General features: G+C 37.9%; 1 protein-coding gene across 1 annotated transcript in view; it reads left to right on the top strand.

The window, feature by feature from the left end:
- The window catches only part of LOC115449799 (serine/threonine-protein kinase D1), a 151,903-nt gene extending 140,264 nt beyond the window's left edge, over window positions 1-11,639 (top strand). The window contains exons 9-17 of the mRNA XM_037438375.1: window positions 506-591; window positions 1,770-1,899; window positions 2,053-2,185; window positions 2,700-2,912; window positions 3,211-3,401; window positions 3,690-3,920; window positions 4,216-4,399; window positions 5,024-5,206; window positions 5,750-11,639. Coding sequence (XP_037294272.1) covers window positions 506-591; window positions 1,770-1,899; window positions 2,053-2,185; window positions 2,700-2,912; window positions 3,211-3,401; window positions 3,690-3,920; window positions 4,216-4,399; window positions 5,024-5,206; window positions 5,750-5,928 — 1,530 coding nt within the window. The 3' untranslated portion in view covers window positions 5,929-11,639. The remainder of the gene's footprint in view (window positions 1-505; window positions 592-1,769; window positions 1,900-2,052; window positions 2,186-2,699; window positions 2,913-3,210; window positions 3,402-3,689; window positions 3,921-4,215; window positions 4,400-5,023; window positions 5,207-5,749) is intronic.
- Window positions 11,640-12,427: the final 788 nt, after the last annotated feature.

The following is a 12,427-nucleotide window of genomic DNA, read 5'->3' as shown; positions in this document are numbered from 1 at the left end:
CTAGCAGTCGCATCCAGGTTCATCCAGTCCACGATCCATATACCTGCTCTCTACTTAACCGAGGAATTGATATCCTATCTTACATTTGTTTTAATCTGTAAAGAATTTAAATTCACGTCTAGTTAGTGATTAGTTCTCGCAGTTGAAGAAAAACGTAAAAATAATTAATAATCATGGATATTTCTGCCTTTAAAATTTCGTCATATTAAATTTTAAAGGCCGAAATATCCATGATTATTAATTATTTTTACATTTTTCTTTCAACTGCGAGAACTAATCACTAACTAGACGTGAATTTAAATTCTTTACTTGCCAATACTTGTTTAGTTACCCAGATTAAAGCCGAAACAAAATGTATGAAAATGGACCTTGAGCTACCACCTTAAGACATAAATATATTTTCCAAACCTTAATATACTTATGTGTTGACTTTATCATAAGTAAAGCATAAAATGGAAATCTTTAATTTTAATCTAATAATTCAATTAACAACGTCTGGTTCCAGGTACAACTGCGGCGCCCGCGCGAGGAGGACGCGGACGAGCCGCAGCGCGACACACTGCCGGAGCGGTCCGCCAGCCGGCCCAGCAGGTGAGTGGCGCGGGGCGCGGGGCGTGTGTGTCGCGGGGGTGGCGGGTCGCCTCTTGTCTCTGCTTCAAACTTGTGCTGTTAGCTTGGGTTTTTTACAGGATTTACATGTATATTTTTTTTTATTCGTCGTCCATACTGTCATTTTTCAAATGATAAAAAAAATATTATAAGTATTTTGAGTATGGTCGTAATGTTGGCTTGGGATTTTACTGTGTTGGGTTTGTGAGTTTGGTTACGTGTTCTTGTTCTGTGATGTTTTTCTTATATATGTATTATCAATTTTCTTGTTTCATCTTACTTATCTAGACTTTGATTAAGTCTTAGAGCAGCCAACTGAACTTGAGAACGATTAATCAAATAATAGATTTTATTGATCAAAAACACGTTGATTCTAAATTACAATCGATGTTAGGGTTGAATCGATCCAGCGCATACGCGTATCCAGGAGGGTAAGGATTTCAAGTACTAATTGATTGGTTTTGGCATTTTCAAGACAATCTGTTATTTTTCCAATTAATATTTTTGACACCCTCTTAACCCACACCTTATCTTGGCTATGGCCGTGATCCAGTGGATCAATATCTTATGATAAAATTAATGTAAATCCACAATATACAAAACAAAAAGGAGTGCTACCTATATACAAAATTCGATTTAAATATATGCTGCAGGATCAGATTACCAGGGTGAAAATAGCCTGTATGTTAATCTAGGACACGGTCTATTGATACGCCAAATTGTATTCCAAATCTGTTTAACGGTTTTGGCGATAACTTGTAACAAACATCCAAACGTCTTCACAAACTTTATAATTTACTGTATTACTGAGATAAGAAGTACCTTTAAGACTACCAATAAAATCTCAAACAAGACAGGTAAAAATATCGATCTGTTAAACATCGAGTTTTTTATGAATCGATTTTTAAAATCGATGTTCAGGAATAATCGCCATCCCTACATCCTATCGTTTAAAGTTCTTGAGTACTACTTCCTTCTAACATTGCAAGTCCATACTTAATGTACTTTCTTGAATATAAATAACTCTTTATTATGTACACCACAAGTAGGTATATTTTCGGAACTTTCTCTTTCGACCCCCACCGGCGACACACACGCTCCCCCCCTTCGCGTACCCCCATCCCCCGCCCAGGAGGATCTGACGTGCGCACACGTTGCAGCTCTTCGTCGTCGCCCAGCGCCAATATTCCACTCATGCGCATCGTGCAGTCGGTCAAACACACCAAGAAGAGGGAGGGGCAGTGGCTCAAGGAGGGATGGCTGGTTCACTTCACAAATAAGGACAAAACTGTGAGTTCATTTACTTTTAGTAATCTTTTGGAAAAATCATAACATTAAAATTCATTTAACTTCAAAGCTGAGATGGGTTTGATGAGGTTATCAAGTAACATAGGTCATAGTAAGTATGGTGTTTATTATATTATCCTTCGTCTTTCCATTCAGATAAAACGTCAGTACTGGCGGCTGGACAGCAAGTCGATAACGTTGTTCACGTCGGAACAGGGCACCAAGTACTACAAGGAGATCCCATTAAATGAGATCCTCGCCATAGACACCGCCAGGCAGCCGCATTCAGGTATGATTAGTATGCTTAATAACCGCAAAAGAATAATTAATGAATACGCTAGTTTACTGTGATAATTTTTATCATTATAAAATATCCAACAGAGTTTAAATAACTGTTTTGAATTTTTACTGAATGGATTCTATTGATTTTTCATTTATTTCTCGATGATTTTAGGTCCTTCGATAATGATATTGACAGTACGAAATGCCAAAAAAAAAGTTTTTTAAGTAATTTTTATTCTCATAATCTCTCGACCCCTGTAATACTGTCTCCAGTATTACAGGGGTCGAGCCGATACTATTACTATTTAGGTATTAGGTACTATTTATTACTAAGAAACTGGTTATATGTAATGAATTAGTCGAAAACAAACACGGTTTTACTCAAGTTATAAAATACTACTTTATAACGTAAGTAAAAGCGTGTTTGATTCTCAAATAGTATAATAATGTCTCGCGTAAGTTTTAATACAAATAATGAAGTTTTTATGACATGACATGTCTGTTACATTATGTGCCGGCAGACGTGATGCACTGCTTCGAGCTGCGCACGGCCAACGTGGACTACATGGTGGGCGTGGAGGAGGCGTGCGGCGGCGCGGCGGGCGCGGGCGCGGCGGGCGCGGGCGGGGTGGCGGGCGCGCTGCCGCCGCCCGACTCGGGCGTGGGCGCGTACGTGGCGCGCTCGTGGGAGACCGCCGTGCGACACGCGCTGCTGCCCGTCACGCACCACGCAGGTACACGCGGGGTGCTCAGCACCGACACTACATTGTTCAAAAGCTGCGCATACATGGCGGAACGCAGCGCAGAATTGTTTTTACTGTCAAACTGTTATCGACATTGTCTTTATTGAAATAAAATTCAAAATCCATTGACACAAAAATGTTATACAATTTATTGATAAGTTGTTACTGGTTCAGTTATTTTCCTACTTCTTACAAAATATATTGTATTTAAATCGTGTTAAAAACTTATGAAAATAGTTATTTTTATTAAAACTTGCATCTCACCATAACCTGGATGTGTGGTCGTCAGCGGAGGGCGTGGGGTGCGGCGGCGCGAACGGGTCGGAGGCGGAGGGCGCGGAGGGCGGCTGCGCGGGCGGGCGCGGCACGGAGATGGCGCAGCTGTACCAGATCCACCCCGACGAGGTGCTGGGCTCGGGGCAGTTCGGCATCGTGTACGGCGGCCTGCACCGCCGCACGCAGCGACCCGTCGCCATCAAGGTACCCTCGGCCACGAGACTATATTACAGTCCTTGAGGCAGGGTGACTGGAGATCTCCGAATATCATTTTGATTACTATGTACAGTCAGTCGTAAAAGTAGCTCAACAAATTCAAAACTTCAAATCTCATATTCATGTTAAGTTAAATTGAAATTTTTGTTTCTGTGTAAAAAAAATATTGGTAATAAGACAAAAGTATACAGCGGAAATTAAATTTTGAATTTGTTCAACTAGTAATGTGAATGATTGTTTCTACCTTCTCATCTCATTCTTATTCTTTAATTCCAGGTGATAGACAAACTTCGTTTCCCGACGAAACAAGAGGCCCAGCTGAAGAATGAAGTGGCGATCCTGCAGAACCTCTCCCACCCTGGCGTGGTGAACCTGGAGCGCATGTTCGAAACGCCCGAGAGGATCTTCGTGGTGATGGAAAAGCTGAAGGGCGACATGCTCGAGATGATCCTCTCGCACGAGAAGGGACGCCTGACCGAGCGGATTACTAAGTTCCTGGTCGCACAGGTTAGTAAGGAACACGTATTATGGAGAAGTAAGCAGGAGATGGAAAAATTTGTGGATTGATAGACAAGTTGACCATGGGTGGACATATAGGGCGATGGATGAATTAACGAATATACAGGTGGTGAGACGGACGGATGGACACGTGGACAAGACGTATACGCATTAAACCTGCTTGAGTGAATGGTTGTGCTAACGTCACCTCTGGTACCATAAGTTTTATTTAAATGTAAGAAAAGTGACCTCTTTTCAGCTCTAATCATCTCAACTATGTATCATCTTCCGACTGCTGTTCCAGATCCTGGTGGCGCTGAAGCACCTGCACGAGAAGAACATCGTGCACTGCGACCTGAAGCCGGAGAACGTGCTGCTGTCCACGGACGAGGAGTTCCCGCAGGTGAAGCTGTGCGACTTCGGGTTCGCGCGCATCATCGGCGAGAAGTCCTTCCGCCGCAGCGTCGTCGGCACGCCCGCCTACCTCGGTGCGTGCTCACCACTCACAGCGTCCTGCTCACCCAGCTAGCTAGTTCTCGCACCAATGTATTGCGCATGAACTGCCAAATGCGTTTACTCTAACAGCAATATTTCAATCTATACACATGCGACTCGCCGCAAGTCTTGTAAGCTTTAACATTTGTAGCAAACTAAATTCTGCAAGTTTTCTTGATAATCGTTTTAAAGACTGCCTTGGTGGCGTAGTCATATAACAGTAAGACTGCTGTCCTAAGGTTTCGTGTTTGACCACCGAATTTAAGTAATATTGGGTCTTTCAGAACTAGCCCGTAGTCTCGAATTGTGTCCAGAAAACAGTATTAGACACTCCTCTATATATAAATTCACACAACTGGCGCAATAATATATTATGTAGATCATGTCATCCATAAACTCGCGTGCCACTACTGTCCCTCATCGCCTACGATGCGCGTGAGCAGCACACGTGCACACGCACACGACGATGGATAGCGTCGGAGAAAGTGCTTGGATCAGTCACCTTACCGCCCAATACTTCCGCTTAAAAAATATTGGCGCACGTTGTCGTAGATGAAATGACCTGTAAACATCTCTCTCTTAAAAGGTAAAATGCGTAATGCTATGTATTTTCACAGCGCCGGAAGTGCTTCGGAACAAGGGCTACAATCGTTCATTAGACATGTGGTCTGTGGGCGTGATCATCTACGTGTCTCTCTCGGGCACGTTCCCGTTCAACGAGGACGAGGACATCAACGAGCAGATACAGAACGCCGCCTTCATGTACCCCCCCACGCCGTGGAGGGAGATCTCCGCTGAGGGTGAGTCACGCTCGCGACAACTTCTTAAAGGATGAGGTGGTTTAATGCATTTTTCTCTACTGTAATATTTTTTTGGGATTAATTTTCAAATTGCCATTCGTATTCTAAGACCATCGGCGTGGGCAGACATTGTTTTTTTTACTAAACATTTATCTATATATATAAAAATGAATCCCTATTTCCCTTGGTCGAGCCATCACGCGTGAACGGCTGGACCGATATCACTATTTTTTGTTGTTGTTGTGTTTGTTATTGTCAGGAGAAGGTTCTTGTGAAAGAAAAAAATCAAAAAATTGCGTGGTAAATTAGAAAATTTAATAAACTTAACGAAAATATTAATTTTATATAACTCTCAGTTATGTGAAATAACTGTCAGCGATTGACAGAATGCGCGCTGTAAATTCATAGTTAAGACGGGACAAAGTCTGTCGGGTCAAGTAGTCGCTTATAAATACATAATATTTTCAGTTGCCTTCAATATTGCACATGAACTTAAGCATAAGCAGTGTATAAAGATAATGTTGTGTTGTGCGTCGTCCCCAGCGATCGACCTGATCAACAACCTGCTGCAAGTGAAGCAGCGCAAGCGGCTGTCGGTGGACAAGTCGGTGGCGCACGCGTGGCTGCAGACGCGCCAGGCCTTCCTCGACCTGCGCCGCCTCGAGCAGCGCGTCGGCGCGCGCTACCTCACGCACGCCAGCGACGACCACCGCTGGCACTGACCGCGCGCTCGCACCGGGCCGTGCTTACACAAATAACTATGTATAGCGTGCTCTAACTAACTGGTATCAATTACTATCCATATTACATTTATAATTTGCTAATTATTATTGCAACTTAAAAATTAATATTGTTCGTTTTAGTTACACTCATATAATTATGGTCATAAAATTCAATACAGTTACAAACTGTCTGGATTCATCTATTTGTTTAATGCAAAATATGTTGTGTCTTTTGACCTTTATGCAACGACAATTCGGCACAAATTTAGAAGTCCAACCAATCAGATACTGTATAATTGCCTTTGATTATGTTACAAATTATCTACCAATCACTCCCTCCTAATTAAATATCACAAGAAGGCAGCTAATGTTTAGAATTAAATAGTATAACGCAAATATAACAATAATACATAAATAAATATATTATAATAACAAGTTTTTAACACCATCTATTAATGCATTTGTTTAAAGTTGCCAAGTTTTGAATATCTACCGAGATTATTAATTTAGTGAATTATTTGCATTGTTTCGTCTGCTAAAGGTTATAGAGATTCCCAAAAATATACCTCTCATGACCTTAAAGATATAGTTACTAATACAAGCCCCCCGGCGTCGCCCGAGCCTTGACGGTTGTCAGAACAGCATTCCCACTCAGGTTAGCGTTTTTTTTATTTATTCGCTCGTTTTATACTTTTTATGAATGGTTGCGAACGTTTGCAGCTTTTATTGTAAGTATGAGACGATATTTGTGTATAGTCGGAACGCAAGAACTAGTCACCTCATACACTGTGTTTGAGGTCAAAACGCTTTTTGTTTAGGGTGATCTTTTATTGTGGTACGGCACGGCAGTTACCCCGTTGCATCTGATGATAAGTGGAAAGGTATCCAATAGGATGTCGACTGACGAGAGATAATCACCCCTCGACAGTCGATACAATTATGCCGGCCTGTTGGCACTTGAATTTGCCACACCGATCCTTGTACTTCCGCACTCCAAGCGTGCTTGAGGTGACCAGGATTTGTGTGCGGACTATAATTGATTATGAGTATGTTGTCAGAGTATTTTAGTTTTAATTCCTTACTATTTTTTTTATTTTAATGACGTAACAAATGATAATGCATCTAAAATTTAACAAGTGATTTGAAATATGCAGAGTAGATATTATTTATTGCCAGCCGAAAGATATAAAGAAAATTTAAATTAACCGAATGGTAATGCCAGAAATTACATATCGTGGTAGGATTTATGTTTTTTGGCTGGCAACACCGCACGAGTCCTAATACTCTATGGCAACACTGTATCATAAATGTTGTATTAATGTTAACATATTTCGAGAGAATGTTTAATACATAAGACATAATGCTTAATAAGGTCTGTGCCTAGTCTTAAGTGATATTTGTAACAATATTAAAGTTCTCATGTTCGATATATTTTTACCTACAAATGCTGTAACAATTTGGTCTTCCGAATACCACTTATTAATCCGTTTTATTGTCAATTTATTAGGAATTGACCTGAAATATTTAAAGCTGTTGTGGACAGTCATCTGCAATTATCTATATATAATAAAATAGCAGAACGCAGTGTCTGTATATTGAAAGAAAAGTTATTAAAAGAAAAAGGTGACTAAACGGGAGTAATAGGAATAAATCAAGGGTTCATTAATTTTTCTCTGTTTATTAGCACACATCTCCAAAACTACTGAACGGATTTTCACGTAGTGTACACATACGGACAGACTATATTGGGAACAGAAAAAAGCATTGTTATTCAAATCTGATGTCGAAAAATATTACAATATTCCAAATATACATTATTTCAAAACCCATGTACAAAAGGCTTTTAACACAAGTATGTGGTATATCAAAATAATTATTTCAAACAGTAAAAGTATCTTTAACTTAATACTAAGGTATGATATACATATTGCAGGTGGCTGTCCCGTTTTAAATGCAGTTGCTGTAGAAAGATATTACTTTATCTAATAACATAACTGTAGAGTTTATCTCGGGCTAATATTTAACGGCTATAAAACACCTTTCTTACTTATGACATTTTAATCAGTAAAAACTTGCAAATTTTACAATCAAAATATTTTTTTATTGATTAACATGTACAAGAAGGTTAGATTAACTAAAGTCAGACGACTTTTGCCTGAAGTGACGGCCTAAATAGATTATAGAGTTAGGAAATGTCCGAGAATGTGCGTAAAGTGGCTCGGCACTGATGACGTCACGTGTGTACGTTACTTACTAAATTTTTACCGTCACCGCTGACATGTGACGTACAGAAAATCAAAACGATCCATATTATTAGTGTCTGCCAAATTCTACATTAATATGAAGAAAAAATACAACACGTGACACGTGACGTCACATCCGCCAGCCTGTCATATCTGTAGTAATAAGTGTGGAAGTTTAGTGAATTTTGATTAACGTTTGTAATATTTGTTGCTGTTTTAGAAATAATCTGAAAACTGCAACCATGAAGCCAGAACAAAAAAAAACAGATTAATTTAATCGAATTAAATGCCAAAATATAAAATAACATCGACGATACGGTCGCCAATGACTAAAGCCACGCCCGACTTTAAAAAAAATACATTAAATTCCATATAACGTAAACATATTCACCAGAAAATGACTTTAACGTCAAGCGATGTGTAGAGACGTGGATGTATACAAGCTTAAGGATAATAAAAATTATCAATTTAGTCATCAACATCCAAAACATTTTACAAATTATTTATTTTCATTCATAAAGTAGTTATTCATCAGACGGGAAATACACTTTTATGTTTTACTTACCTCTTATTTTTTCGAAAAATAAGAGCGTGTGTTACTTTAACCAACCTAATTGTTTGTATTGCAATTTTTTTCTGAAGTAGCTTACGCAAAAAACTTACGCTAGTAAAACTTACAAATGTATCGCCCGCCTTGGAATATTTGTGTCGATTTTCATAACTGAATCAGAGTAACGTTACACTAGTAAATATTTAGTTGGTGGAAAATAGGAAAAATACATTATATAGAGAGATATCACGCACAAATTCGCCTTAAAAGATTTTATATTTTGAGATTAGATTGACATTTTTAATATAAATAGCATATTTACTACTTTATTAGTGACAAGTGTATAAACATCACAATTAATTTATACATAATTAGATAATTACCACGTGTAAGTCACAAAGCAGTGCCAACATTTTTGAACAGTTTACACCACGTACAGACGTACTTTTTGTTTTTTACATACGTTTTAAAATAGTAGTGTCGAGTGACCGTTGAAGCATACGTTGAAAAGTAAAACCGATTCAACATTTTTGAATTATTTTTAAATGTAATTCAAATTTAGAATCGCAATTCCAAAATGGCGGCAGTTGAATTATACTCCATGAATATATATATTGTTGATTTTTTATAAACCAATAAAAAATATTTTATTATTGTTGTACTCTGTGTTAATACTCGAAAATGTATAGAAATATTGTTGCTGCTTCTAATGACATTTTTATTAATTTTTATTCTATTTACGATTGAGGTATTTTGATACCTCACTCTACAACAATGGTTGTCATACGTTAAATAGGCATTTCCTTCGCCATTCCAATAATGTTTTAACACTGTGATTGTTTTGTATTTATCTATTTTTATTGTTGTTTACAATTTTTTATGCATACTTCCATTTTCTGTGATCTTCTTACAAAACGATTACCCCATTGCAGATAATAATCGTTCGGCAAAATATATTTAATATGTTTGTTTGAATATACATCTACAATGTTTTAATTAGTTTTTTACTGTTCTATATATATTTATCTGTCTATAGTCACAAGACGCCTTAAAGGGTCGTCAAAGCATTTAGAAAAAGTATATTAGATATGTGTGTTCTGTAAAGGGGTTCCTGTGTTAATTAAATTGGTTCCAATTTCAGAGACGTTTGGTCAAATACAATCTAATTATAATGGCTACTAACAAAATTATCAACTATTTTTCGGTTGTATGAATTATGCTGGCTGCCTAATTTACTTCACCCCTTTTAACCTTGTATCGTGATTATCAGACTAACACGTCTACGTTTGTTCGATTAGATAGAATTAATGAAAACGGTTACTTCCCTCTGTTTGATCCAACATGTGAACACGTTCTCTTAAATTGGAGCCAATCGTGCTACAGTCTTGCAATTTCTCTGAAGCTTTAATTTCCAATACAAGTATTATGATATTTATCATTTTCGTATCATTATCCGCACAGACGAGCCTCCACTATTGTCCACACCCTGTAATGGTAAATACCTGCAAATAGAAACACTCTGTGTATGGCCAACTAGTGGACGCGCGACTACCAACACAAACATTGGACCAAACTGATAAAATGTATACAATAATAATGTAATAACCTATGTTAACAATAATAAATTTATACAGATACCCTCGTTTACTGCCGTGGTGTGCATTTTTATTTCTATCAATGCGTTTTTTGCAATAGCGCAATGCAAATTATGTTTTTGTCAAATTAAAGGTATGTTAAAATATTATAACTGTTGTATTAATTTTATCACATCACTGCGGTAAACGTGGCATTACATGGGGTGACACTCAAGGGGTGAATAAAAAACGATATTTGATTGGCAATTATTAAAAAAAATCCAACTCAACTGTAATAGATACGTAAAATGATTGTTCCTGTAGTTTGTACCCACTAGTCGAAATTTGACCATCGATTTTATTATGTTTGTAACATATAAAATACATAACTTTTATTTTTCTGCACTTCTAGTTTATACGAACTGTGCCGACGCCAAACCTCACCAATGTGTTTAAAAAGGGGGTCTAAAGTTTTTTCTTCGCCCCTTGATATCTATTCACCCCACTTTACCACAACATAATGTGTCAAAATATTAAAACCATATACATGTTGGAATAAGTGTTAGCTGTAATTAATGTAATAAATTTATTTATATTATGAACAAATTAAATGCATAATAAGTGTAAATGATGGTGATTGTAGATTTTATTGTTGTGATGCGCGTTTGTACTGTGGATTGTCCCATTCATCATATAAGATAGTTGAACTGTATTTCAACCTTGCAGTATAGACATGCATAGAAACTGAGCGATGAGGGCATTCGAATTATTTTTCCAATAAACGCGTCAAATTATTCTCGAACTCCAATTTGTTGGAATTGGCTGTAAATCTTAATTCCATATTTTTTAACGTTTCCTTATCCATGCTTCGGCTTGGCGGGAGTTCACAACGTGGTAGACGGATGTAGCAACTAGCAATATAATTCCTATTGTATTACCGAGACTGCATGCGATTTTATCGGTAAAAAAAATTGCAGTGAGCACGTCAAGGTATACTGCGCCGAGAAAAATCAAGTGTGGCCCTTTCACAGCATAGCACTTATTAGCAAAATGCTAATATATATTCATAATAAATTGACATATTAGAACAGTACCTTCATTAAGTTTGTTAACAAGTCAAAAACTAAATCTTTTTCCATTTTACACCTAAGTTCCAATCTTCTCGTGACATCTCACGCCTTTAGTAAAAAATTTAATTAAATGTCTTAACATCTAACAGTCTAGATTTTGCGTAAGAATTGGGATAACAACAGTACGAGCGCTCGTACCGCGTGTCATGTGCACCTCACATGCTACGCGTGAACAGGTTGCGAATCATTATATAAATAAATATTGTTTTCAACAGAATGCGTTTCATTTCGTCTTCTGATGCCTGTTATTCACCGCGAGATGTAGCTTTCAATAAACGATTCCAATCGTTTTATTCAAAGCATCACGAAAATAGACTAGACATTTTTTATCATGCCTAAAAATTACTTATTTTGATTGGTTTATTCTCAGGATTGGAACACAGATTAAGATTAGGGTCGTTTATTGAGAGCGGCCCATATTTGGCACTGAAAGTGTTGACAAAACTAATCCCTGATCTTCTACGTGCCCACGTTCTACACTTGGTTACGCATTTGAACAGTCTGCTCATCACGTACTTTGGGAGTGTAGTCTCTGGCATGTAGAATGCAACATTATAGTAAACAGTATGCAAATAACATTGGGGGTTGTATACTACATGGACCTTGTAGAGATTAGACGGAATTTCCGTGCTTTCCGGCGTTTTTACCATGCCCATTGTAATCAAATCTAACAGCTCATGTAATATGACCCTTAGTTATTTTTTTATCCTTGGTGCTTTACAAGTGGCTTATCTAGTTGTAATGTCCCTATAATTGAGATTAAAACGCCTCCTTAGTTCATTATTTTTGTCTCAAGCTTTGTTATGAAGGGAAGTGGAGAATTAATATTTCCAGTTTAAAAGTCTCTAAACCTGATCCCTCTATATCCCACCCGGCACCTAGACTGTTGTATTTGTATCTAACCTTGAAAGTCGTTAACAGTTACTGAGACACATTTAACGCTTCGTCCGTCACAACTCACCGGCACAACGGCGTCGCTCACCGGAAAATTGTCATCCCAAC

Source organism: Manduca sexta, chromosome 13, assembly GCF_014839805.1.
Source record: "Manduca sexta isolate Smith_Timp_Sample1 chromosome 13, JHU_Msex_v1.0, whole genome shotgun sequence".
Lineage (NCBI taxonomy): Eukaryota > Metazoa > Arthropoda > Insecta > Lepidoptera > Sphingidae > Manduca > Manduca sexta.
This window is presented reverse-complemented; position numbering and strand designations above follow the sequence as displayed.